Source organism: Exophiala mesophila (assembly GCF_000836275.1).
Source record: "Exophiala mesophila strain CBS 40295 unplaced genomic scaffold supercont1.4, whole genome shotgun sequence".
In the NCBI taxonomy this organism is placed as follows: domain Eukaryota; kingdom Fungi; phylum Ascomycota; class Eurotiomycetes; order Chaetothyriales; family Herpotrichiellaceae; genus Exophiala; species Exophiala mesophila.
Genome location: NW_015622507.1, coordinates 1,454,460 through 1,477,390, shown reverse-complemented (window position 1 = coordinate 1,477,390; position 22,931 = coordinate 1,454,460). Strand labels below are relative to the sequence as shown.

Below are 22,931 nucleotides of genomic sequence, written 5' to 3'. Positions count from 1 at the left end.
TATCAATGCTTGGCATATGCAGCCTCGCTGTGGCTGAAGGAGTTTGTGGCTGAAGAGTTATGCATGAGAAGGGGCGACCCACAAGTCGGTGGTTGCCCCGTCAATGACGGATGTGACAACAAGATGCATCAGCAGCCAAACAGCATCACAGCCTACCAACAAGACGACCCAGCATGACATTGAAGCTCACACATCCCCCACAGCCTGGCATGCTCCATTAAATCATTCTCAGAATGCTCACTTCTCGACACTCAGACCTCCTTAGGATTCTCGTTCCTTGACTTCAACCTTATATGTGCAACCTCTTTTGAGAAACGACCCATCCCAACACGCGGCGTCATGCTGCTCCACGAACGCAGTCCAGACACTTCGCCCTTCAATGGTGCATCTCAACGACACTACGCCTTCAACAGATCCTATAATTCAGATATGTCCATGCCATCGCCCGTTTCACCATCTCGAACAACAAAGTCCCTCCTCTTCGGTTCTCCCGCGCCCACATCTCCCATCCGCCATGAACGACAACAGTCCTATTCTCCCTCTACTTCCATGAGCTCGGTCCCTGCACATGTCCGTACCAACTCCCTTCAGCGACAATCGAGCACCTCGAGCACGTTTGCCCCGAAATTCATCAAGTCGGAGGAAATGAAGCAGAGTGAAGAACGCATTTCCGCTATCGAGGGCGAAAATGACTTTTCTGGAAAGAGATATGTCTGGGTCAAGGATCTCGAGAAAGCCTTTGTGCGAGGTTGGATCACAGAAGACCTACCCCACGACCGTGTCATAGTCCAGTTCGACAGTGGCGCACAGCTGGAAACACATGTTGACGAAGTCGATAAAGTCAACCCAGCCAAGTTTGACAAGGCTGATGATATGGCGGAACTCACTCACCTCAACGAGGCCTCTGTCATTCACAATCTCCACACTCGATATCAATCCGATCTCATCTACACATACTCAGGGTTGTTCTTGGTTACCATCAATCCTTATTGCCCTCTTCCCATATATGGCAATGACTACATACGGATGTACAAGGGCCAGGCCAGAGAAGACACTCGCCCACACATTTTCGCCGTTTCTGATGCAGCCTTTCGTCGCTTGGTCGAAGAAGGTGAAAACCAAAGCATCCTCGTCACTGGTGAATCTGGTGCTGGCAAAACTGAGAATACAAAGAAGGTCATTCAGTATCTGGCCGCTGTCGCCACTTCTGATTTCGACACTCCAATCACAGGGAGAACACCAGGAAAGCAGCTTTCGAATCTCTCACAACAGATCCTGCGAGCAAATCCAATTCTTGAGTCCTTTGGTAATGCTCAGACGGTCCGGAACAATAACTCGTCTCGATTCGGCAAATTTATCAGGATTCAGTTTACCCGCTCTGGTCAAATCGCCGGGGCGTTTATTGATTGGTACCTTCTGGAAAAGTCGAGGGTTGTCAGAGTGAGCCAGCAGGAGCGAAGCTACCACATTTTCTACCAATTGCTTGCCGGGGCCGATAAGCGTATGCGTGATGCCCTCCTCATTTCCGGAATGGACGTTGAGAATTTTGGGTACACAAGGATGGGCAATGATACAATTGGTGGAGTGTCAGACTGTGATGAGTGGAATCTGCTCATAGAAGCATTCCATGTCATGAACTTCTCTGATAAAGATCAAATGGCCATCTTTCGGACGATTGCGGCAATTCTTCATCTTGGAAATGTTGCTGTGAGGCAAGAGTCCCGCGCCGGAGATCAGGCATCCTTGACCGATGATGCGAAAGCCTCTATTGACAAAGCCTGTAAGTTGATGGGAGTTCAGACAGAGCCTTTCATCAAGGGTCTTCTGCACCCAAAGGTTAAGGCCGGCCGAGAATGGGTGGAAAAGGTTCAAACTCCGGAGCAGGTCAGATTGGCCATCGACGCCCTCGCCAAGGGCATCTACGAGCGTGGCTTTGGCAATCTAGTCTCAAAAATCAACACGCAACTCGATCGTGGAGGAGTCAGCAGCGACGACAGCCAATTCATCGGCGTGCTCGACATTGCTGGATTTGAAATCTTTGAGAACAACAGCTTCGAACAGCTGTGCATTAACTACACCAACGAAAAGCTGCAGCAGTTCTTTAACCATTACATGTTTGTTCTCGAACAGGAAGAATATGCTCGCGAGCAGATTGAATGGCAATTCATAGATTTCGGCAAAGATCTACAGCCCACGATCGACCTGATTGAATTGCCAAACCCAATCGGCATCTTTTCTTGTCTAGATGAGGATTCCGTTATGCCAAAAGCCACGGACAAGTCCTTCACAGACAAGTTGCATTCTCTGTGGGAGAAGAAAACTCCCAAATACGCACCTGCGAGAACCCGGCAAGGGTTCATCCTCACTCATTACGCTGCAGAAGTCGAGTACTCGACTGAGGGTTGGCTTGAGAAGAACAAAGACCCTCTCAATGACAACCTCACGAGATTGCTTGGCGGGTCAAAGGATGAACATATCGCCAACCTCTTCAGTGACTGTGTCGAAGATCTTGACGAACCATATAGCCCTCGAAGTCGAGTCAAGAAAGGTCTGTTCCGGACCGTGGCTCAAAGACACAAGGAACAGCTCAGCAGCCTCATGAGACAACTACATTCGACCCAACCTCACTTTGTTCGCTGTATTCTTCCAAATCACAAGAAGAAGCCTAAGCAGTTCAATGCGCCTTTGGTTCTGGACCAACTTCGATGCAACGGTGTCCTGGAAGGCATACGCATTGCTCGAACAGGATTTCCCAACCGTCTCACATTCGCAGAATTTCGTTCAAGATACGAAGTCCTGTGTCAGAACATGCCTAAAGGATATCTCGGTGGTCAAGAGGCTGCCCGAATTATGCTCGATCGCCTCAAGATGGATGCAGCCAATTATCGGGTTGGATTGACCAAAGTGTTCTTCCGAGCTGGTGTGCTGGCTGACCTTGAGGAGCAACGAGACAATCTAATCCGTGATATCATGTCACGGTTTCAGTCCTTGAGTCGAGGATTTATGCAGCGACGGGTTGCTTTCAAACAATTATACCGTGCAGAGGCTACGAGAGTGATACAGCGGAATCTGAACGTCTACCTTGACCTACAGGCAAACCCCTGGTGGCGTCTTTTTGTTCGTATGAAGCCATTGTTGGGAGCTACACGAACGGCGAGTGAAGTCAAGAAGCGAGATGAGAAAATCGAGCAGCTAAACGCACGTCTACGGCAAGACGCTGTGGACAGGCAGAGGGCAGAGGACGAACGACGGCGCGCAGAGATTGAAGTCCAGAGAATCCAGAAGACACTGGAAGCTGAGCGAGAGCTTGTTCTGGATAAGGAGGAGATTTTCAAACGCCTCCAATTCCGTGAGAATGAGCTCAGTGAAAAGCTTGCAGATGCCATTACCGAGCAAGAAACCCTTGAAGATCAACTTGACGCTGCAATGGACTCGAAAAAAAAGGTGGAAGAAGAACTCGCCACACGGCGTGAGCAGGTTCTCCAGGCCGGCCAGATCATCACACGGTTAGAAGCTGAGAAAAAGGAATTGCAACACAAAATTGACAAGTTGGAGGACGAGCTCGAACATGTAGAGAAGACGCATTCTCAAAACGATGGGAGACTGGAGGCTATCAGCCAAGAATTACGGAGCTTGAAGGGTCAGCTTGGAGTCAAAGACAGGAAGATCTCAGAGCTGGAATCAAATTTGCACAACATTGAAAGAGAAAAGGAAAGCAGAGCCGCAAGTCTTGACCAGGAGGTGCGATCATTACGAAGCCAATTGTCACAACGAGAACGCATGACCGAGGACCTCTCCAACAAACTTCAAAGGGCCGAGTCGTTACGAGAAACAGAATCCAAGCGAAAGGCCGAAGGATTTGAGGCCCAGATACGGGCTCTCAAGAGCGAGTTGCTTGCAAAGGACCGTAAGATGCAGGACATGGAAGACAAAATCGCCAAGATTGACAAAGACGCTGAAATGAAACTGGCCTCGACGTCCTCGGAGCTCGTCACCACCAAGAAACTGTTGCGAGAAGTCCAAGGTCAGAATGACGAGCTACGCAGCCAGGTTACGACACTGTCCGCTCAGGCGTCCAAGCATGCCGAAGCACTCCGTAGAAAGGAGGGTGAATACTCGGCGCTGATGGCCGATGTGGAACAGCACGAGCGTGAGAAGCTGCGATTGAAGAAGGAAAACGATGCTCTCTCCGGAAGACACAGCAGCATAGAACAACAGCACCGGAGTCTGCAAGGTGATATTGAGAGCATGAAGGCACAAAGGGCACGAATGGAGATGGAAGCAGCCGAGGTGAGGAAGTGCTTGGAGAGAGCAATGCCGTTTTTCACACAGCATTTCTCTACACCAAGCTAGTTGAGTTGTATTGGGACAGGCGCCCAAGGATTACGGAGAACCAAGAAGTGATGACAATGTTGATTTTCTGTCTTGTTTGCGTCAGAGGATCTTGTCGATGAGTGTAATGTTTGGACGTTGATGGGCCGAGTTTATGGCGATTCAGTCAAGACTGAACGCTGAACACCGGAGGAGTGTTTGATCCCACTACTTAGATGGGAGGTTTTGACTGAGGAACCGGAAGCATTTTTTGGAAAGTGGTTCCTGGCATGGCGAAACGGATGGGATGGAAAGGATACCTTGTTACCAGCAGTCAGGACGTACATAACACGATGGTTATACAAGATTGTTTCGATGGCTGTTTAGCCTTTTTCCTGTAGATCAGTCAATCGTCCTTGGGAATGATCCTCACTCGGGACTGGGACCAGCCGCTCAGCATAGATTCGGAGTTGAAAGGCATCTATCAGCCTCATTCTGTGAATACCCATCGATCTACTTACTTCATTGAAGTATTACATCAGAAGGTAGACTATTCGTGGCCGACTAAGGAGTACTCAGTAGCTTCGAGTAGGGTGAAGAGTTCTATCATTTCCCATTATATACTGGGAAATGTCTATATTTAATTCTTGGCCAAACTAGGATATGTACCTACATAGACGCATTTATTTTGTGAATGACATCTCTTCTAGACACCTCGGTAACTTGTTTCGATGATGAGTTCATGGATCTTAGACATGATTCCATCATCAATCTATGCTCCAGAAACAACCTTGGGTCCAGGGTCTGTGTACATGCTCATGATGATGGAATCTTCTTAGGCAATAGGTTTTGCGAATCCTCCTATCGCCTCTCGATGTACTATAACTGCCTCCACTTAGTCTTGAGCCAAGGATGGAGGATGTCTGTGTGGGTGCCGCGGTTGAAGTCGGTTACCACAGTGGGCCTGTCGGGCCTTGATCAGCGAACACGACCCTTCTGCCGGATGTGAGGCCTGTTCTGTTACACGGAGGGATGCAAGATCTATATGGTCAAGGTCTGCTTCTGGTTGACAAACCTCGTTACATATAAAGAAGAAAGAAGGTTGGTTATAAGCAGCAACTATTTGGATTCTATCGTCCACAACTCTCACTGCTCAGTATATATGTCAGAATCCATCCAGCCAGCAAGGTCAGGTGCTGTAACAAGGGATTTTATATCAGCTTGAATTGAAGAACATGGCGACGCCAGAACAATACGACTGCATCGCCATTGGCTCTGGCGAAGCAGGAAAGCTCGTCCCTCTGGTCCTCTCCAGCCAATACGGCAAGAAATGTGCCATCATCGAGCGTAAATGGATCGGCGGCTCCTGCCCCAACATTGCCTGTCTTCCCACAAAGCACATCATGCACGCAGCCGAGCTGGCTCATGAATGTCGTATGGCTCATAAACACGGCCTTGATGTCAAAGAGGCCAAGTCATTGAAGGCCGACTTGGCTCTGGTGAAGAAACGCAAGGACGAGATGCTCGAGACTGTCAACGGATTCCAAGATCTATTGGTACAAGGCAAAGTAGAGATTATTCGCGGCGAGGGTCGTTTTGTCGGCCCTAAAGTCGTGCAAGTAAGCAATGGACGACTCTTGACCGCCGAACACATCATTATCTGCACCGGCTCTCGTGCTATGGTGGATGCCAGCATCCCCGGCCTTGTCGACGCAGACCCCAATGACTCACATTGAAATCCTGAACTTGGAAGTCTTACCCTCACACCTGATCATCATTGGTGGAGTGTACGTTGGAATGGAATTTGCACAGGCATATCGACGCTTTGGCGCCGAGGTCACGGTGATTGAGCGAGGAGATCAGGTTCTGCAAAAGGAGGACAGCGACGTTGCGAGTCACATCCGAGGAATTCTGGAAGGGGAGGGAGTTCGATTCCTGACCAACTCCACGATCGAGTCCGTGAGCGGACGAAATGGCGAGCAGGTCAGTGTGAAGATCAAGTCTGGCAACGGCACACCCTCGACAGAGAACACATTGCAAGGGTCACATCTTCTGGTCGCTTCTGGCCGGCTTCCAAACACAGAAGACCTGGACTTGGCCAAAGCAGGAGTCAAAAAGACCGCGGCAGGGCATGTGCTGGTGGATGAACAACTCCAAACAGGAGTCGCTGGCGTCTTTGCTGCTGGCGATTGTGCAGGCAGATTTAGGACATAAAAATCCTTATTTAGACCACTTTTTGGTTGTGGGAGCGGGGTTTTCCGTACCTATTTAGTGCCGGGGAAAAGGGGAGCAGCGTCGCCCGAAAAGTGCCTTACGGTGCTTGGCAACAATAATAACTGAGAGTGGGTTCGGGACCTGGGAACCTACCACAGCGTGCCTCAAAGCTTCAAGTGCCAAACAGACTTCAGGATTGCACAACCACGGCTCAGCATGGCTTGGGTCACGACACGGGTCAAATAGCGAGATACTCAGGTTTAGAAGAGGAAATGGACTTTAGAGATATTAAGATTCGCCGCGGAGCATCGTGATATAGGGCTCATGATCGAAGAAACCCTTGAGCCCGAATTGACTTCTGGGAACAGGCAATATTATAGAGAAGCTCCTGACTGCTCGTCCAGTGCCTCGGGCGCGCTCCCTCGTACTCTACTGTAGCTCCCACGACGCTCCCACGCTTGACCGAGCATCCGTCACGTTCCAGAGTAAATCGGTCTCGCTCCCTTTCCTGCATGAAAATTGCAAGGGACAGAGTACAGTTTGGGGATGATATCTCACACACACACACACACACACTTATATATATAGTTAATCATTGATGAACACATATGTATAGTAAGGTCGAGTCCGTAATTATATCAGACTAACCAGAACCGGGAGTCTGTCATCCAGAGGAAAGTTTCCCGACAGAAAAGATTCCGCATGTCACTCCATCTCTATATACCTTAATTGTCCTGCGCCCGCCACTACCGAGAGGAATATCTTTTCTAACTCCTGCCATACGATTCCTCGGGGGCTTGGACCTTTGATTCAAAAGTTCTTCATCTATGCCTTGAAAAGATTCATTCATTCATTCATTCATTCATTCACCACTACCTGGCCGCCCTCCTGCTTGAAGGGTATATTGTAACGTCTAAGTTGGAGGAAACCTTCGATCTGAGAAACAATTCGACCAAGGTCCACAAAATGCCATCCTCATGCAAAGAACTCCGTACGCCGCCTCACCCGCCTTCACCCCTTTTCAAAGACGCCTTTGATCTAACACAGACTAACATACTTCCCCCGGTTACAGGCGAAGCACTCGCTGCATGTCTCCAGAAAACAGACTGTATAATGATCCAACGCCATAAACCACTCGAATGTCTCTCGCCACCCCTTCTCGATACATTACCCGCCGAATGTCAACAACTAAAACGCGGGTTCCGAGAGTGTAAGCGCGGTATGGTTGATATGAGAAAACGATTTCGCGGTAATGCGCCAGTTTCCAACAGTGCTGAGCTCGAGGGTGGTGGATCCGGTGGTCAGCTGTATGGTGGTAAGCCGGCGTTTGATGTCGTGGCTTCAATGAGTAAACAGCAGAGAGGTGAAGTTGAGGGGCTCGGGTTTGATGAGTCGAAGACTCGTGGGTTGTGATGAAAAGAGCCGCACCAGACCGAATTGGACCATACATAAACGCCCCTCCTCGACAAGGGCAGCACGCAAGCTGGTCTCCGAGCTTCAAATCGCCGAAAAAGAACGACAGTCTCCGCCACCATATCTACCTACCATCTTTTACCATTTCATGGACCTGCCCACTTGCCCTCGCACTAGGTCTATGTCGGCGACATCAACCTTCAACCCATGGTTCAGCTATTTCAGGCCCACAGACAGGTGCCTTAGCCCGACAAACCGCTAGCCATACGAGGGGCCAAAACACGCCCATGGCGTCCACAAAGCTTTGTTGAATTAGCAGGCAGCAGCGTGGTGTGTATCATTTCATGCCATGACAGGGTTTAATCGGTCACCGCGGCCGAGAAACAGCGAACAGCTGCATTTCCAAAAACTAACCAAGACGTCCAAGACCTCAACTACCTTGGAACTGGACTGGACTGGATCTTGATCTTGAGTCTTATCTGAGCATTCGTGGGAGTCGCACAGCTATGATATCCTACTCTCTCCTCTCTACAAAGAGGATGTATACAACCGTCAGATGTGTACTGTACATACTTACCTACCTACCTTAGGTACCAACTCACATCTTGTACAACATGCCAAAAATAAAATCAAAATCGCCATTAGAACAATATAATAGATTCTCTACAGATCCACATAATACTCTTGAACATTCAATTTTCTATTGGTTGACTTTTCTTCAAGACTTGTCCATGAACAACATAACCGTTCTAGCTAATAATTCATGGTGGCCTCGTATGCAAAGTGACGCTTCCTTCGCCTGTCGACGTTGACGTTGTCGTTGACGGTATATATGATTACACTTTTGTTTTCTCTATCCCCTCGCACCCGTGCCGTCTGCACAAACTCACTTCAGTCACTTGACTCGCCGAGTTTCCTATAAACCTACCAAATACTCACTTACTTGGCAGTGGAAATACTCAACTTCCTCCTTCTCTGGCCATCCTCCTTAGGCGGTTCAGAGTAGAGCCAGAGAATGACAAAAGCCAAGAAACCAGCGATGACGCTCCATAGACCTGCAATCCATGGCCATGCGCCGGTGATGGCCCATGATCGTGGCCATTCGTCGTGCGCGAAATGTCGGACTGTCACTTGCAACTTTTCTTCAATGTTGGTGAGCCAAGGTCGTTTGTAGTTGACTTTGAAGGCAAAGATGCCGTGTTGGTCGGGAGTTGTAAATGTGGTTGAGAAGGTTGTGCTGTTGGCGGAAGATGATGTTGGCGTCAGTCCAAGGCGGTGGAAGGGGGAAAGCATGCTGAATTCAAGTTGCAAGCTATCTGCGGCGGGTGGGGTGAAGGGCGCCCAGTGTGTATGAGACCATTGTGAAAGTTCGATGCTGTATTTCTGCGAGTGAAATTGTGTTAGCATCTCTTCAATGAAACAAGGGCGAGACTAGATTGATGTCAGACGTACCACATCGTTCTTGATTCGGTAGATTCCAGGGTTGAGCAGACCGAGTTGTGTGGAATTCTCGCCGGGCTTCTTCGAAGGCGTAATCTCATGGTGATTGACCGAGACAACCTTGAGCACTCCGACCTCCTTGAACACCCACTCTGTCACCTGCTTGGCAAATTCCTGGTTCACCGTCTTGACTGATTTTCCACCTCCTGGAGCCTTCACCGAGGCGCCATACCACTTATCTTGCAATGACTCCAATGAACCCAAGACCACAAATCGAGCTGAGTTGCGAGCCTGCATTGCCGACACTAGTGCCAATTGTGACCCTGTTGCAAAGACATCCTCGACACTCTCAGTATCATCTTTGGGGTTGTATGCATATGCTGTGGCGGGAGCTTTCAGTAGTGGTGTCAGGAGAGGGTTGTTGTTTCCGAGAGTTTGTCCCACAGCGTTAGGCAAGGCTAAGATGCCTCCACCACCGAAGAAATCAACGACGTCTGATCTTGACAGAGTGGGTCGGCTGACGAGTAAAACGTCATGCTTCTCAGATGCGGAAACAGTGTCATAGTTGAAATGGTCAACTACCACGGAGTGCTTGTCTGTGGGTAAAAATATGTCGAACTCGAGAAGGAGGGAGGAGATGGCGGAAGGAGTGCCTGCTTCGGCGGACAGTGCAAGGAGAATGTTTCCTCCAGCATTGACATAGTCGAGGAGGATCTTGGGAGTGAGTGTAGGACCGTAGCCTGTTTGACAGTTCGGTCAGCTTCATGCTCTCATATGCAGAACAGGGACTGTTCGGAGGGTAGAGCGCACCCTTTGATTTGGGAGGGGTCAAGAGTAGATGGTCGAACACCAACTGGCCATGCTTAAATAGAGATAATTGCTCATTCCGCGGCGAGTCGAACGACAATTCAAAGTCTCGAGCTGGAGGCAACCGAATCAGTCTGGAAACTCCCAATATCGGGGATGTCATAACTCACCTTCTAAATCCGCCCAAAACTTGGAGTATAGACTCTTCTGAGATTCGTCCTCAAGAACAACAAGCAGCCTGTTTCCCACCGCACTTTTGGCAGCGACAAACCCACTCACAGCGAACAGCAAAACACATATCGAAGAGAAGAGGCGCATGATGAATATAGTGGTCACAAGCGACGACAGAAGGAGAGAAGTATCTCAAGGCAGAAGACTCATTAGGCCTTGTCCTGCACGGCAATGGTCTGTAGGATGTGTTTACTGCCAATGGAGAACTGAAGTGAACTGACCGCGCATGCTCTGCTCTTCTCTGTTCGAGGCTGCTGCTTTGGCCTTGTTACTCCGCAGTCGCAGATGGCTACAGGAGACGTGGTCCCAAAGTTCCCCCAAGTGCCAAGACCGATCACAGCCTTGCGCGATCTGCAGTTGAGTTTCGCTGTAATACCAAGACTGCGCTTCCCTACCCAATCGCAACGTCGATGATTGATTCCCCGAGCTTCACTTCACGACTTACTACTGCTGTTGCTGGAGATTCTGTCGCAGACAAACCCAACCACATCCGATAGCTAGTGCAGTCAGTACCTGTCTTCAAGGCAACCAGGAAGGAGGAGGGCAGACGGATACATCCAAGGTTGCGGTGCCTTACCTTAACATCGGTCACCAACCCAACACCGAACCGAATCCTCGATCAGAATCAGACTATCCTCCCCCAGAACAATGTCCGCCGGTATCCCGCAAAGATTCTGGGGTTCGCCCATTCGATACCTCCGCTGGGCTGCACATGAGAAACCGGCCATCTTCTGGAGCTGTGTTATCGGTGCTTGTGGACCATTGACCTTTGTGGTGATTCCCCCGATCAGACGATATGTTGGAGATGAAGATCCTCCGAGAGTGCCCTTGACATATCCCGGTAAGTTGCTTTCGACGTCTACATCAAAAAGATATGTCTTGCTTGGGAATGTCTTCCATGTTTGACTGCTGCGTTATTGTCATTCGTGATATGTATTTCATTTTGCTGACTTTGGGTTCGAATACATAGTGCCTAAAGGGCCCAGGGTCATACCCAAAGGATTTGATGACGAGTGAACTTAACAAGGCGATGGATTGATTACACTTTGAGGTTGACAGACACGCGAGAACATCTACAGAGGTGTTAGGTTGGGGAACAAACCGCCGAAATGGCTAGCTTGGTATCAAGACTCAGAAGAGAGGTGCGAAGTAAGTTTAACATCGGAGCGTCGACGATCAAAAGAAGCTGTTCCATACGAATGGATGTTCGTCATGGACCTTCATGTACATAAACATACCTGGTTCTTGACAAGATATATGCAAATGAAACAGAAAAAACACGATCAAACCCAGAAAAAGAAGAAGTTTATGACATGATCAATGATTTGGTGATAGCTACCTCATCTTTGCTATCCATCTAACCAATTGAAGAGCACTGAACTAACTTTGGCGTGCCCGATGAAAACCTGGAAATCAATTTGCTCAACCGTGAAATTCGTTGAAGCCATCATACGCCGCCTGTCGTCCAGCAGCCCTCACTTCCGCAAATTGCCGCCATAACTCCAATGACTCAAGATCTGTGCGATCTGATGCCAACCTGAGCAATGAAAAAAAACCGCTTTTGAAGAAGCATAACCCGAGCCATCAATGAAGACGACGTTTGCTGTCGCACGTCGCTCTTGTTACAGAACTCTTCGAAGAGCACCCCCAACCGAAAATGGCAAATCAAGAAAACAAAACCGAGTCGATGATAATGACGTCTGATAGGCCGAGGACAAGCATTGCAAACGATGGAAGTCTGAAGACTGCTGACTGCAAAGGAGAGATGAGAGTATTGACGTGCTTTCTTGTGGATCAAAGCTTTCCCGTGCCAGATGTACGAAGCTCGCTGTTGACGCTGGAACGCCAACCGACAGAATCGTCTCAGTCGGCTTCCATGTCGTCGTCTACGTAGTCAGTATCATCGTCGTCGCTGTCATCGCTGTGGTTGCCCTTTTTCAGACGACGAGTGTCAGGAAAGAACATGCTTTCCTTGTCGCCATCGTCGCTATTGTTCAGATCGCGAGTGTCAGGAAAGAACAAGCTGTTCTCGTCGCCATCGTCGCCATTGTTCAGGCCGCGAGTGTCAGGAAATAACAAGCTATTGTCGTCTTCTTCGACCTGGTTGTCGATGACCTCATCCTTGACAATGTTCTTGACAATGTCTTTGGCGCCGTCCACGCTGTCCACGATGGGGTCTTTGGTGCTACCTCTGATGCTCTCCTTGCCTTTGTCGTTCATGGTGTCCGTGTCGGTGCGCTTGGCCTTGACCAGGAGTCTGCGCTTTTTGGTGGGTCTCGTAGGAGAGCCATTATCAATCTCGACGTCGTCAATTGGCCTAGCAGAAGTAGACGTAGCTACATTGGCAGCATCAACGTCGGCAGCGGGAGTGGTGACAGGAACTTCTAGTAGGTCGTTAACAGGTTCGAACTCGGCAGGCGGAGGAAGTACTCGTGGATTCTTGCGGGGTTTCTTCGGTGTCTTGTGTGCTTTGATTGACTTCTTGTCTCCCCGTATTGCCTGAGCCATTTCCTCAGCCATTTCCTCCTCCACAACACGGTACGTACGATCTAAGTCGTCGTTAGGTGTGTTCGTTACGACGTTGGGCTCTGTCAACTCTTCATGCCAGGTAAGATCCTGCTTGACAAAGTCTACACAAGTCAGCCAAGTGATGTCCTGCTTATCCGCTCGTTTCACATGTGTGTTTTCCTTCATCAAAGGTCCCACAGAGGCCTTGATGTCGTCCTTGAATAGAGTCATGTTTGCTTCGAGGACCATACATGCTTTGACACTCATGGGAAAGTGGCGATGGAACTCTTTAAAGTCCAGGTGGGTGAGATAAGCTTGGCCGCCCTTAGACAAACAGGTGTAGAAGGCGAGACCTCCGTCGGGGGCACGGCGGGTGCGGTTCTCGGAAATGCACTGGGCGAACCATTGTCGAAAGAAGGCGATGGATTGCCACATGTAGATATCCTGAGAGTAGGTAGGACGTCCAGGTCTGCTGGCTGCTTCTCTCATGAGGAAAGCTGGGTAATGGCCGAGAAGTCGCAGCTCGAGCGATTCCTTGGCTCGCTCCAGTTCTTCGGCTTTGCTTGCGAGGACGGAGCGGATGTTGGTATTTACCTCGCTCTTCTCTTGGTCGCTCATACCATGCCAATTACCGACGAGGTGGCTGCCGGCTTCACAGAAGATCGAGGGAGATTGAACACGTTCACTGATCTCGATCCAGAGGGTAGGGTTCTTCAGGATGGAATTCCAAAGCTTTGTGTCTTGACGCAAGAGAACAAGGTCGATGCAGTTTCGGACATGATCCATAGAGCCGATGAGTTTTGCGTACTGGGCTAAATGAATGCAGTCGTCCACGAGCTCAGTCAGGTGAGACTCGTCGAAACGAGGAGTGATGTTGTAGAAGGCACCGAAGAGCCAACGCCAAAGCTGGTTTGGGCTTGTAGTTTTGTTGATATTGCCCGCAGGGAAGAACGCAGGCTGAGGAAGGCTTGACTTGGGATTCTTGCGCTTGCCACTTGAAGTGAGATCCTGTGAGTGAAAAGTTAGCAATTTGCACAGCTTGCGTTGAGATTAAAGAGTAGGTGTCGTCATACAACACGGACAAATTGACCAAGTTCGTCATCCCACGATCCGACTTGATCGATCCGACTTTGCTTGTTCACGGCATCTTCACTTGGTACCCACTCAAAGAAGGCCAACACGGTCTGGCCGCCGCGAGCAGTTTTGGCCGAGGGGACGCAAGGGTTCTTCTCAAATTCATTGGCAAAGAAAGAAGAGTGAAATCTTAGCACTTGAGAGTGAAGTCTGTACTCCTCAACAGAATCGATCCTGATCGACACATCAGCGTCCTTGTAGTTAGGAAATGATCCATTTGAAGCCGCCATGATTGGCGTGGATGTTCAAGTTGATGAAGATAGCCTTAGGCGTTATGCCACAAGGACAAGTAGGAACATGCGAAAGAGATCAACCGGTAGAAGCAAAAGTGCATCTACAAGCAGTGGTGAGAGGCGAGGTGGAAGGGTGAAAAATCGAAAAATCGAAGGTGGGATAATTTAACAAGGTCAGCCATTCTCCGCTGAGAGTGAAACATGAATCATTGAATTGCAATCAGTCTTAACAGTGAATGTGCAGGTTGAATCAAGTGTGAGCTGAGCATGTGCAATAGATAGCTTAGACGCTTGACTTGTGAATGATTGATTTAGTCATGAGGAGGTGTATCCACTCCCATCGTCGCGTAAAGATGTTTGGCTTGAAGAATAGCTGTTGAGGGCATGACGGTGAGCAGGAATTTTGTCACGCTATTGTTATTCGCACTCAGAATCCTGTTGGAACAGACCGGAGTGGATTGGAAAATGAGAGTCGTCCATGTGTCATGCGGGATCGCTATAGCCTACCAATAGGAACCATGGATGGCAAGACAATAAGCAGACAGTAAGCGATACTGAAGCCTCTTACCATATTAAAGTGGCACGTCCAGAGTAGTCAGTTCGCGTATGGACCAGGCCCATTAGGATGGTAATGGTTCCGAAGGTGGCCTCTCTTGTTGTCTCCAGAGTCACGTCGAGCACCACATTGGCCAATGACAGTAAGAAAATCAAGTCGTAATCTCACGAGTGCATGATGAGAAACAGGCAAACATAACCAGACCAGGGGATATGAGGTTGATTCAGCGATAAAAGCTCAAAAGGGCGCCATCCGTATATCATGCTTCGAGAGCGTGGTACATGCCAAAAACGCCATACAATGCTAAGTACAACACAACGTCCGAACTGTATAACCGGTATCTCGATTTGGTACAACAAGCGGGCAGAAGAAGATTCGTGATTAATCTGAGGTGACCGGGCTTGTTTAGAAAATGTTAGATCACATGCCAAATCCGTCATTATTTCAACACAGGGTGCTCCGTGGTATCATTGCTGCACGACAATGACGCTCGAGGTGGTCACTCGAGCGCCTTGGGCAAGGACAACGTAATGGTCCGAGGTCCGGGGTCCGGGATAGCTGGCTCACTCGCTGGTAACAATCCAAGAAGAAAAGCAGACCAGGTCAAATGGCGAGAGGGTGGGCCAAACTTCCTTTCTCTGGGGGGATAGGCGCTGACTGGCGCCAAAGTGGCTTTCCGGTAGACTGGCTCCAGTGGGAGATTTGAAGGCCTTGAGGGAACTGATCTCGCAACAAACCATGGCTCATCCTCGGTGGCTACGAGACTGGTCGGGGTAAGCCGTTGAGGCATAACCCCCTCCCATCATCACATCAACACGTGGATCCCGCGGGGGAGCCGTACGAGGCTCTGCGTATGGCGCAGGTATCGACGAGGTGATGGCAGGCCCTGAACGAGAGCTAGTATAGGGCGCCTGTGAATAGACACTAGGCGATGCCCTGGCCATGATTGGTGGGGTAGATTTGTCAGCTTGAAGCCTGGGCTCACGTTCCGGGCCGTTATAATATCCTGATTGTTGATGGGGAGGGGAGTAGTTAGGCTGGGTCGAGTTGGTGCTATAATTGGCCGATGTATATCCGGTTTCCATGGGATATGAGGATGTCACAGGGATTTGACGGCGGGAGGGAATACGAGTCTCCGGGTCACGGGCTCTTTGAGACCGGTCATAATCATCATCGACGTCCATTTCTGGGTGGTACCGGCGTGACTCTTCACGAGCTTGCATTTCGGCGTATGAGCCTGCACGATCCTTAGACCGAGTTTCTTGGTATTCGCGCATAGGCGTACCTTCAGGCAGACGATGTCTGGCCCTTCTTTCCCGGTCGCGCTGCCATCTCAGAGTGTCTTGACGCAGGTCATGCTCCATCGCCTTGGGGATATATTAGCTTGTGGAGGGTTGAACAAGGGGGTCAAGTCAGCCGTACCGAGGTGAAGGGGCGATATGCCCTGATCCAAAATCCACTGCGTCCCTAGTAACAGTGGTTAGCACAGCACACTTACCGTCATCGGAGGGCGAGATGGCATACATTTTTGTCGCGGCCCGGGCGACAAGTGGCGTCTTGGCCGAGGTACTTGCAGATGTTGAGCTGGATGACTTCTCGTTCAATGCCATCTCCGGGACAAAAGTGTTCCTCGTACTGTGGCCTTGATGGTTCACGTTCCATTGGCATGGGAGCATCCATGGGGACTCGAGGTCTGGGGCGAGCATCCACGAATTGGTTCTCTGGAAGGTAGCCAGACCGGCTTGGTACACTCCTATATTGGTGGTATTCTCCAGTCAGGGGATCTTGATAGAAGAGGCCTGGGTCAGGGTCATGATTCCGGTTCTCCATCATTCGGGGCTCTAAGGGTCGACTATCTCTGGGAGGAGCCACATAATTAGGAAGCCTGGGTTCCGGCCGGATGGATTCAACACGGGTATTCATTCTTGGTTCAGTCCAGGTGTCAATGCGGTCCTCGACATCAATCATGCGGACTTCTTCTGGTCTTCTGCTGGTCCTGGCCTGCTCACGTTCGCGGTCTTCTCTATTATGATCTCTGCTGCGAACAGAGGACTCAGGTCTGTCAGGTCTGCGGCGGTAGTCAGAATCATCTGGTGGGTACCGCGACGACATGATGGCGGTACAAGTATTAAAGGGTTAGGAGTGAATGGTACTAGCGCTTGTCCGTTGGGCAGCAAGGACCTGCGAGGAGACGAATGAGAAGAATTCCACTGAGAAAGGAAAATCGAGCAGAGGGTGTCAGGTAGGAAGTGGCGGCAAGGAAGAGCAGATGTCAGGATCCACGATTCTGCTGGACCAAGGCTATGATGAGGTTAGAATGGTCCGGAGAAGCACGGGAGATGCTGATCCAAGGTTTTAGATAAGGATGGCCTTGCAAGAGGGTGAGAGTGGGCGCGATGATGAGAGTGTGTTGGAGAAAGGGAAAGAGAACGAGAGAAAGGTTGAGCGTTAAAGTGGGCGTGGGCGCAGGCAGCGAGAGCAAGAGAGCGAATGTGAGTGGTTTGGGCTGAAGTGTGAGCCGTGGAGGAATCAGGCGAATCCAGTGACCAATGGGTGCTTGGCGACCTGAAGTCCCAGTGCCAGTTGTGCCTCGCAACTTGGAAGTGTCAAACAGTGGACCGACTTGTAGGCAATAGTAGTCCCGGTAGAGTGTATCAAACGCCGATCCAAGGCTATTATGAACGTTGGTGGGTAATGAGGACGAGGTTTGCTTGAGAAGCCACAGTTGGGCAACGAGGGGAGCAGGTCGACGCAATTCAATTCGTGAGGGAGAAGATGAGCATGAGGACGAGGACGAGGACGAGGGCCAGTCCAAGTTTAGCGTCTGGATCTTTGGCTCTCTGCAGAGCTCTCTGGCACACGAATCTTCTACTTACTACGTGAGCGGCGTGATAAGTGGATAGAGGGGCGAGAATGAAGGGCGAGGGGGGCACTGGGGGCCGAATGGGCGAGGGGTTGAGGGGTTCGAGGGGCTCACTGGGGGCAGGGAGGAGGGGGATTGGGAGTGGCAGTTTTGGCTCCAAGGCCAAAATCGTTAGTCGAGTGGGCTGGAGTGGCAGAGTGGCTGCAAATTGCAGGCTTCAAATAAAGGTAGAGGGGCCACGAGGGGCACAAGGGGGAAGAAGAAATTGTCAGGTTCACCAGTAGTAAGCAATTGCGGACTTTCCTTTGTGCCTGTGCCAGTGTAGTGACGAAAGGTGGGGTCTCAATAATAATGCTGCTGATTGTTGCGCTGGCAAGAGCGAGTGGATGGCGTGTTTGTCATGTACTGCAGAAGAACGACGAGAAATGAGACAATGCCACCTGGCAAAACCATGAGGTACCCATAAAATTGCATCTTACATTTCTTACAGGTTGAACGATAAATTGGATACTTTCGAGTTGTATCTTGAGCAGTTGATTCTACATTTGAGATTCGATTGACTTTGTTACGGGTGAGATGTCACGGCTCGGAGCGGCAGCGGGAGGACTCTTAGTTAGACCCTCTCCTGACCAAGTGTCGGTGCCGCAGTGTGCCCAGTGCACTCGTACCAACAGTACTCCGTAGGTAACCTACGTGCCCCCCGTAGATTTTGATGATGCCTCTACCACTGGTGACAGTCACCCCTACAACTACTACGAGTACTAATAAGTCGCCTAGTCAAGGCCAACTGACATGATCATCATCAATGTCACCATATATTTTTGGGCACCCAGGGAACGAATACATCTACACTCCTAAATCCCCTGGAAGGCCCAAGACCCTCCGAAGGTCACCTCACTATTGCCACCGCCGCTTCCTTAGTCCAAGCATGCCAAACCCTCTCACCTTGTGATACTCTTATCACCTCCAAAACTTTTGGGATTCTGACACCTCACAGTCAATCAAATGTCTCTCTATCATGGCACTGGAAGGCCTAGAGAGCCTCCAGCAGAATGTGGCAACAACACCACTGAGGCGTATCTGGGCCAATTGACGCCAAGCACGAATCAGTCTTGACCAATGACTGATAGTTGGGCAGCAACCCCGTTCCAATGAATTTGATCGATCTGCCTTGAGCCTTGCTTTGTCTGCTTCTCTGTCACTTTTTCCTGTCATGCTTCCCAGGCATTCCAGGCAATCGGATCCTCATCCTGGCTAAGAGACGCGGCGGTGGCCATTGGCGTGCAATCAGCCTGACTCTCATCGAATTATTTCCGTGTGACTTGGGCATGAACTTTTTAGTCCAGCAAATTGAGCTGACGTGTCAGCAGTGCTCGAATCTGCCCGACAAATCGGACACCTAGGACCAACCCATCCTACTGTGCTGCCGCAGGAATTCAGGTCTGCTGCAGAGCTTTATAACTCGGCCTGCACCTGCAAGACCTCGACATCCACGTCGTGTCGTGTCAATCATCTGCAGAAGGAGTAGCAGGTTTCAGTACCGCATATCCTGTTTGGCTTTCTACCCAAACCTCCCACTGGTGGTACGCGTGCTACATCAATGCTTGTTACAAACGTCAAACGGTAAGCATCATCCCTTTTCTCGTCCCTCCAAGATGTACAATATCATTGGCATTTGCCCTTGGCCCTTCAGCGCGGTCGCTGAACCAGACAGCCAGACAGTTTTGCACAACAGCAAAATCTACGGCAGCATACACCAGGATCAACCTAGCGTTGGACCTGGTGGCCATTGAGTCGTGATTTGTAGCTAGGTAGGCGTGGTAGGACGGCTCCCACCACCTCCTTTTGTCTTTTTACTGTGGCTCTCCCCATCTTTGTCCCAACTCACAGTCGAGCCTTTCCACCAGCAGGGATTGCTTCGATACGGAAGCCGCTTCGGGGGTAATGCAGATGAAGCTCCGATCCCTGAGACTGAATGCTCAACACGATCTCATCTTCGCTGAGACCCACCAGCTTTCCTTGGTCGTGATGCCGAGTGCCCGAGTCTGTTGGATAAACCTCAACCTCTGTTCCCTGCTTCAACCCAAGAGGGTCAGTCTGATCGACACTGGGATGATCCTCCTTGAAATCCGAGCCGAGGATGCGTTGGGCTGCAACGTCGCCTTTGAGGGAAGCTGGCTTGGGTGCTTGAGCCTTTGCATCGCGTAGCACGGAGTTGAATCTCTTGATCCACGCAAATACTTTAGGATACTGCTTCTCAGACACGAGCTCTCGGGGAAGTGCTCCCTTGAGACCGTTGAGCCAATCAAAAATCCACACCGCTGAATTTCAACCTGCATTAGTCTCAAATCTACATAGCCGAACTGCAGCGTCCTTTGTGCTGGGCTTACCTTCAATATCCGCCAATGTTGGCTTTTGAGTCTTGAGCACCCAATCCCGACCATCGGCGAGTAAGGTGCTTTCCAACAAATTGAACGCGGATCTAACGACCGCGAGGGCTTCTGGTCGATTCTTGTCAATCCCCTCTTTGCTCCACGGTCGGCTCGTGAGATCTTCTCGGTCCTTGACGAATTTGGGATCCTTGAGTAGCGGCATGTCGCTCGGAATCAACTGAGACGCTCGGTTAAACAGACCTGCTTCGATTGTCCATATTTCGAGGAATTTCTGTATGGCCTGCTGCTCAACATCGGTCGAGCCGAGGGCCTGGTCGGGAAAGAATTGCTCTAGCTTGCGGAGAATGATCCTCGTGTCACAATAGATGTCCCGCCCAATTGCTAAGATAGGGATTCTCCGGTAATTAACCCCCAATGCTTTGATATCTGGCCGTGGAAGGGTTGGGGCTTGTTTCTGGAACCAACTGTTAATCACCTCTTGTTGTTCCAATCATTCTCTGTATTTTTCCAGAACCACACTTACGCATTCGGCATAATCGATCCCTCTCAAAGCCAAATACCATATGATCCTTCTGGCATATGGAGAAAATGAGTAGTGGTACAAGACGATATTGTTGTTTGCTCCAGACATGATTCTGAGATACAGGCTTGCAAGGGAGCTTCTTTCCAAAAATGATGCAACAAATTCAGAGATCTGTCTTACGCTTGAGGATTGTCTAGGTAAGTATGTGATAAGGTCGATGTCAAGTAGAACTCGGTCCAAGGCTCGTCTGGATCAAGTCTTGAAGTTGGGACCGAACCTCGGCAATGTCGAACTCACGGGGATGCATTTTCCACGTGACATGACCAATTAGGGAGCGGGGAACTAGCGCGGAGAACTGTCCCTTTTGGTCTGCCACCAACGCTGTTTTAACATGACTGCTGTTAAGTCCTTACAATGATCCATCTGTTATTCTGGCAAGATGCGTACCCACCCCCTCCTCCGGTTCCCCACGTGTCCCACATCCTCCATCATCACCACCATTCTTGACTACCATCGTGTCTCCCACATGGTTTCCGTCCACGGACCGCCCTAAGGTGATCCCTTTCCCCAGCATCTCCATCTCCCGGACCGAGCCCCGTACATTGATTACGGAAAATTCCCCGCGGTCGAATAAAAGGGGGTATCAATGACCTCTATCAGGTAGGCTGAGAAGGCCAATCCCTGGCCAGTGAGAAACCTGTGACATATCCGAGACTGTGCATCATGTCCCAATCCACGACAGCACTACTGTTGCCCGAGGTTGGAGCCCCGTTCGAACTCAGAGAGGTCTTCCTCGCTCCTTTACAGCCGGATGAGGTCCTGGTCGAAATCCGCGCAACAGGACTGTGCCATACTGACCTATCCTTCGCAAATGGGACCTTGCCCTGCTCACCTAATGCAGTTCTGGGACATGAAGGTCAGTTGAACTCCCTGTGGCTGTTTACGTGCGACCCACATCTCGTACGAGCACTTCCCATCAATCAAACCCCTTGTCCTGGATGGATCTATTTACAGGATTGATATAGGGGCGGGAGTGGTGATTGAAGCTGGCTCAGCGGCAGGAGATCTCAACCCAGGCGATCTCGTTCTTCTATCCTTTTCCCACTGCGAGACTTGTGCCGCCTGTGAGTCCGGCCACCCATCATATTGTTATTCCTTCAATGACCGCAATTTCCCCGGCCACCGTCCCGATGGATCGAAAGCAATGTCGCTCAAACCTTCAACTGAGCCGGGAGACAATGGCATCTTCAGCTCCTTCTTTGGACAGAGCTCTTTTGCGCGACGAACCCTAGCCCACAAGACCTGTGTCGTCAAGGTTCCTGCCGGGACAAATCTGTCACTCTTCGCACCTCTTGGTTGTGGAATCCAGACCGGCGCGGGAGCCGTGCTGAACACACTAGATGTGAAACCAAACAGCTCATTGGTAGTATTTGGCGCTGGCTCAGTGGGAATGGCTTCCATCATGGCGGGTGCCATCCGAGGAGCCAAGACTATCATCGCCGTTGATCTCCAAGCCGAACGACTCGACTTGGCCAAACAAGTAGGGGCCACTCACGGCATCCAGGCGGGACCTGACACCGATGTGGTTGCTGAAATTCGTCGCTTGTGTCCTCCGAACGGTGCCAACTTTGCCGTCGACTGCACCGGAAGCCCGAAAGTCGTGCGAACCATGGTCGATTCTTTAGGAACCCGAGGCCGAGCCGCCACCGTGGGTGCTCCATCATTCGGCGTCGAGGTCCCCCTTCATATCATGGACGTTCTCGTCTACGGAAAGGAATATGTAGGTTGTTGTGAAGGCGACAGTCAACCAGCCAAGGTAAGCTCCTCTACTTCCAACAAATCCCATTTCCCCTGGAACCAGGAACGATGAGCACTGTATCAGCTAACATTGACATTTCTTAGTTCATCCCATATCTAATCGAGCAATATGCCCAGGGCAAATTGCCTTTGGAGAAATTGATTACGGTGTACAAGATGGCAGACTATGAGAAGGCAATCCATGATGTCCATTCCGGAAAGACCGTCAAGGCTGTTTTGACTTGGGACTGAGTGTTTTGACTTGGGACTGAGAGTTTGTCGCGAAGGGTGGTTGGTTGTCATATGCATATAGTTGAAGGCCATCGTCAGGACCACACAGATACACATAAATTAGAGAGGACTATATCAAGCATGATGAGTAAATGATATCAAGGGCGTTGGTCAGCGAAACTTGTCAGATATAACAACTTGCGATCTATCATAATGTATCTTGATAGAACGATATCACCTCCATAATTCGTTTCGTTTCCTTTCTTTTCTTTTTCAA

At 50.1% G+C, this 22,931-nt stretch overlaps 10 protein-coding genes across 12 annotated transcripts; 6 read left to right on the top strand and 4 right to left on the bottom strand.

The window, feature by feature from the left end:
• Positions 1-339: 339 nt before the first annotated feature.
• On the top strand, positions 340-4,695 carry PV10_05740 (uncharacterized protein; the record flags this gene model as incomplete). Its single annotated transcript, XM_016370452.1, has 1 exon — positions 340-4,695. The coding sequence occupies one exon, from the start codon at positions 340-342 to the stop codon at positions 4,351-4,353; it is 4,014 nt and encodes a 1,337-aa protein (XP_016222745.1). The 3' UTR covers positions 4,354-4,695.
• Positions 4,696-5,546: 851 nt separating this feature from the next.
• PV10_05739 (uncharacterized protein) lies at positions 5,547-6,047 on the top strand (the record flags this gene model as incomplete). The annotated part of the gene is made up of 1 exon (XM_016370451.1): positions 5,547-6,047. One exon carries the CDS (start codon positions 5,547-5,549, stop codon positions 6,045-6,047), a length of 501 nt encoding a protein of 166 aa, XP_016222744.1.
• A 61-nt stretch (positions 6,048-6,108) lies between these two features.
• Positions 6,109-6,525, top strand: PV10_05738 (uncharacterized protein; the record flags this gene model as incomplete). Its single annotated transcript, XM_016370450.1, has 1 exon — positions 6,109-6,525. The coding sequence occupies one exon, from the start codon at positions 6,109-6,111 to the stop codon at positions 6,523-6,525; it is 417 nt and encodes a 138-aa protein (XP_016222743.1).
• Positions 6,526-7,266: 741 nt separating this feature from the next.
• PV10_05737 lies at positions 7,267-8,617 on the top strand. Of its 2 annotated transcripts, XM_016370449.1 has the most exons (2): positions 7,267-7,516; positions 7,598-8,617. In XM_016370449.1, exons 1-2 carry the CDS (start codon positions 7,492-7,494, stop codon positions 7,936-7,938), a joined length of 366 nt encoding a protein of 121 aa, XP_016222742.1. In that variant the 5' UTR covers positions 7,267-7,491; the 3' UTR covers positions 7,939-8,617. The 2 variants fall into 2 exon arrangements, with proteins under 2 accessions (XP_016222742.1, XP_016222741.1); XM_016370448.1 differs by having other exon boundaries at positions 7,267-8,617.
• Positions 8,614-10,684, bottom strand: PV10_05736 (uncharacterized protein). The gene is made up of 4 exons (XM_016370447.1): positions 10,356-10,684; positions 10,189-10,299; positions 9,391-10,118; positions 8,614-9,321 (listed from the first exon to the last, which is right to left on the bottom strand). The coding sequence occupies exons 1-4, from the start codon at positions 10,501-10,503 to the stop codon at positions 8,878-8,880; spliced, it is 1,431 nt and encodes a 476-aa protein (XP_016222740.1). The 5' UTR covers positions 10,504-10,684; the 3' UTR covers positions 8,614-8,877.
• A 176-nt stretch (positions 10,685-10,860) lies between these two features.
• Positions 10,861-11,714, top strand: PV10_05735 (uncharacterized protein). The gene is made up of 2 exons (XM_016370446.1): positions 10,861-11,257; positions 11,387-11,714. The coding sequence occupies exons 1-2, from the start codon at positions 11,065-11,067 to the stop codon at positions 11,431-11,433; spliced, it is 240 nt and encodes a 79-aa protein (XP_016222739.1). The 5' UTR covers positions 10,861-11,064; the 3' UTR covers positions 11,434-11,714.
• A 20-nt stretch (positions 11,715-11,734) lies between these two features.
• Positions 11,735-14,288, bottom strand: PV10_05734 (uncharacterized protein; the record flags this gene model as incomplete). The annotated part of the gene is made up of 2 exons (XM_016370445.1): positions 11,735-13,932; positions 13,998-14,288. 2 exons carry the CDS (start codon positions 14,286-14,288, stop codon positions 12,280-12,282), a joined length of 1,944 nt encoding a protein of 647 aa, XP_016222738.1. The 3' UTR covers positions 11,735-12,279.
• Positions 14,289-14,951: 663 nt separating this feature from the next.
• On the bottom strand, positions 14,952-17,311 carry PV10_05733. 2 transcript variants are annotated; one of them, XM_016370444.1, is made up of 4 exons: positions 16,372-17,311; positions 16,270-16,314; positions 16,133-16,214; positions 14,952-16,084 (listed from the first exon to the last, which is right to left on the bottom strand). In XM_016370444.1, the coding sequence occupies exons 1-4, from the start codon at positions 16,957-16,959 to the stop codon at positions 15,591-15,593; spliced, it is 1,209 nt and encodes a 402-aa protein (XP_016222737.1). In that variant the 5' UTR covers positions 16,960-17,311; the 3' UTR covers positions 14,952-15,590. The 2 variants fall into 2 exon arrangements, with proteins under 2 accessions (XP_016222737.1, XP_016222736.1); XM_016370443.1 differs by having other exon boundaries at positions 14,952-16,214.
• Positions 17,312-19,484: 2,173 nt separating this feature from the next.
• On the bottom strand, positions 19,485-20,861 carry PV10_05732 (uncharacterized protein). The gene is made up of 3 exons (XM_016370442.1): positions 20,627-20,861; positions 20,101-20,557; positions 19,485-20,031 (listed from the first exon to the last, which is right to left on the bottom strand). The coding sequence occupies exons 1-3, from the start codon at positions 20,732-20,734 to the stop codon at positions 19,595-19,597; spliced, it is 1,002 nt and encodes a 333-aa protein (XP_016222735.1). The 5' UTR covers positions 20,735-20,861; the 3' UTR covers positions 19,485-19,594.
• Positions 20,862-21,349: 488 nt separating this feature from the next.
• PV10_05731 (uncharacterized protein) lies at positions 21,350-22,817 on the top strand (the record flags this gene model as incomplete). Its single annotated transcript, XM_016370441.1, has 3 exons — positions 21,350-21,542; positions 21,652-22,442; positions 22,529-22,817. 3 exons carry the CDS (start codon positions 21,350-21,352, stop codon positions 22,673-22,675), a joined length of 1,131 nt encoding a protein of 376 aa, XP_016222734.1. The 3' UTR covers positions 22,676-22,817.
• Positions 22,818-22,931: the final 114 nt, after the last annotated feature.

Coding starts and splice junctions, on each gene's coding strand:
- PV10_05737 (XM_016370448.1), top strand. CDS start 7,492: ATGCCATCCTCATGCAAAGAACTCCGTACGCCGCCTCACCCGCCTTCA.
- PV10_05736 (XM_016370447.1), bottom strand. CDS start 10,503: ATGCGCCTCTTCTCTTCGATATGTGTTTTGCTGTTCGCTGTGAGTGGG. Junction 10,300..10,355: donor GTTTTGGGCGGATTTAGAAG/GTGAGTTATGAC, acceptor GGTTGCCTCCAG/CTCGAGACTTTGAATTGTCG. Junction 9,322..9,390: donor ACCGAATCAAGAACGATGTG/GTACGTCTGACA, acceptor TTTCACTCGCAG/AAATACAGCATCGAACTTTC.
- PV10_05735 (XM_016370446.1), top strand. CDS start 11,065: ATGTCCGCCGGTATCCCGCAAAGATTCTGGGGTTCGCCCATTCGATAC. Junction 11,258..11,386: donor AGTGCCCTTGACATATCCCG/GTAAGTTGCTTT, acceptor TCGAATACATAG/TGCCTAAAGGGCCCAGGGTC.
- PV10_05733 (XM_016370443.1), bottom strand. CDS start 16,959: ATGTCGTCGCGGTACCCACCAGATGATTCTGACTACCGCCGCAGACCT. Junction 16,315..16,371: donor GCCCGGGCCGCGACAAAAAT/GTATGCCATCTC, acceptor CACTGTTACTAG/GGACGCAGTGGATTTTGGAT. Junction 16,215..16,269: donor CATATCGCCCCTTCACCTCG/GTACGGCTGACT, acceptor TATATCCCCAAG/GCGATGGAGCATGACCTGCG.
- PV10_05732 (XM_016370442.1), bottom strand. CDS start 20,734: ATGTCTGGAGCAAACAACAATATCGTCTTGTACCACTACTCATTTTCT. Junction 20,558..20,626: donor GGATCGATTATGCCGAATGC/GTAAGTGTGGTT, acceptor AGTTGGTTCCAG/AAACAAGCCCCAACCCTTCC. Junction 20,032..20,100: donor AACATTGGCGGATATTGAAG/GTAAGCCCAGCA, acceptor GTTGAAATTCAG/CGGTGTGGATTTTTGATTGG.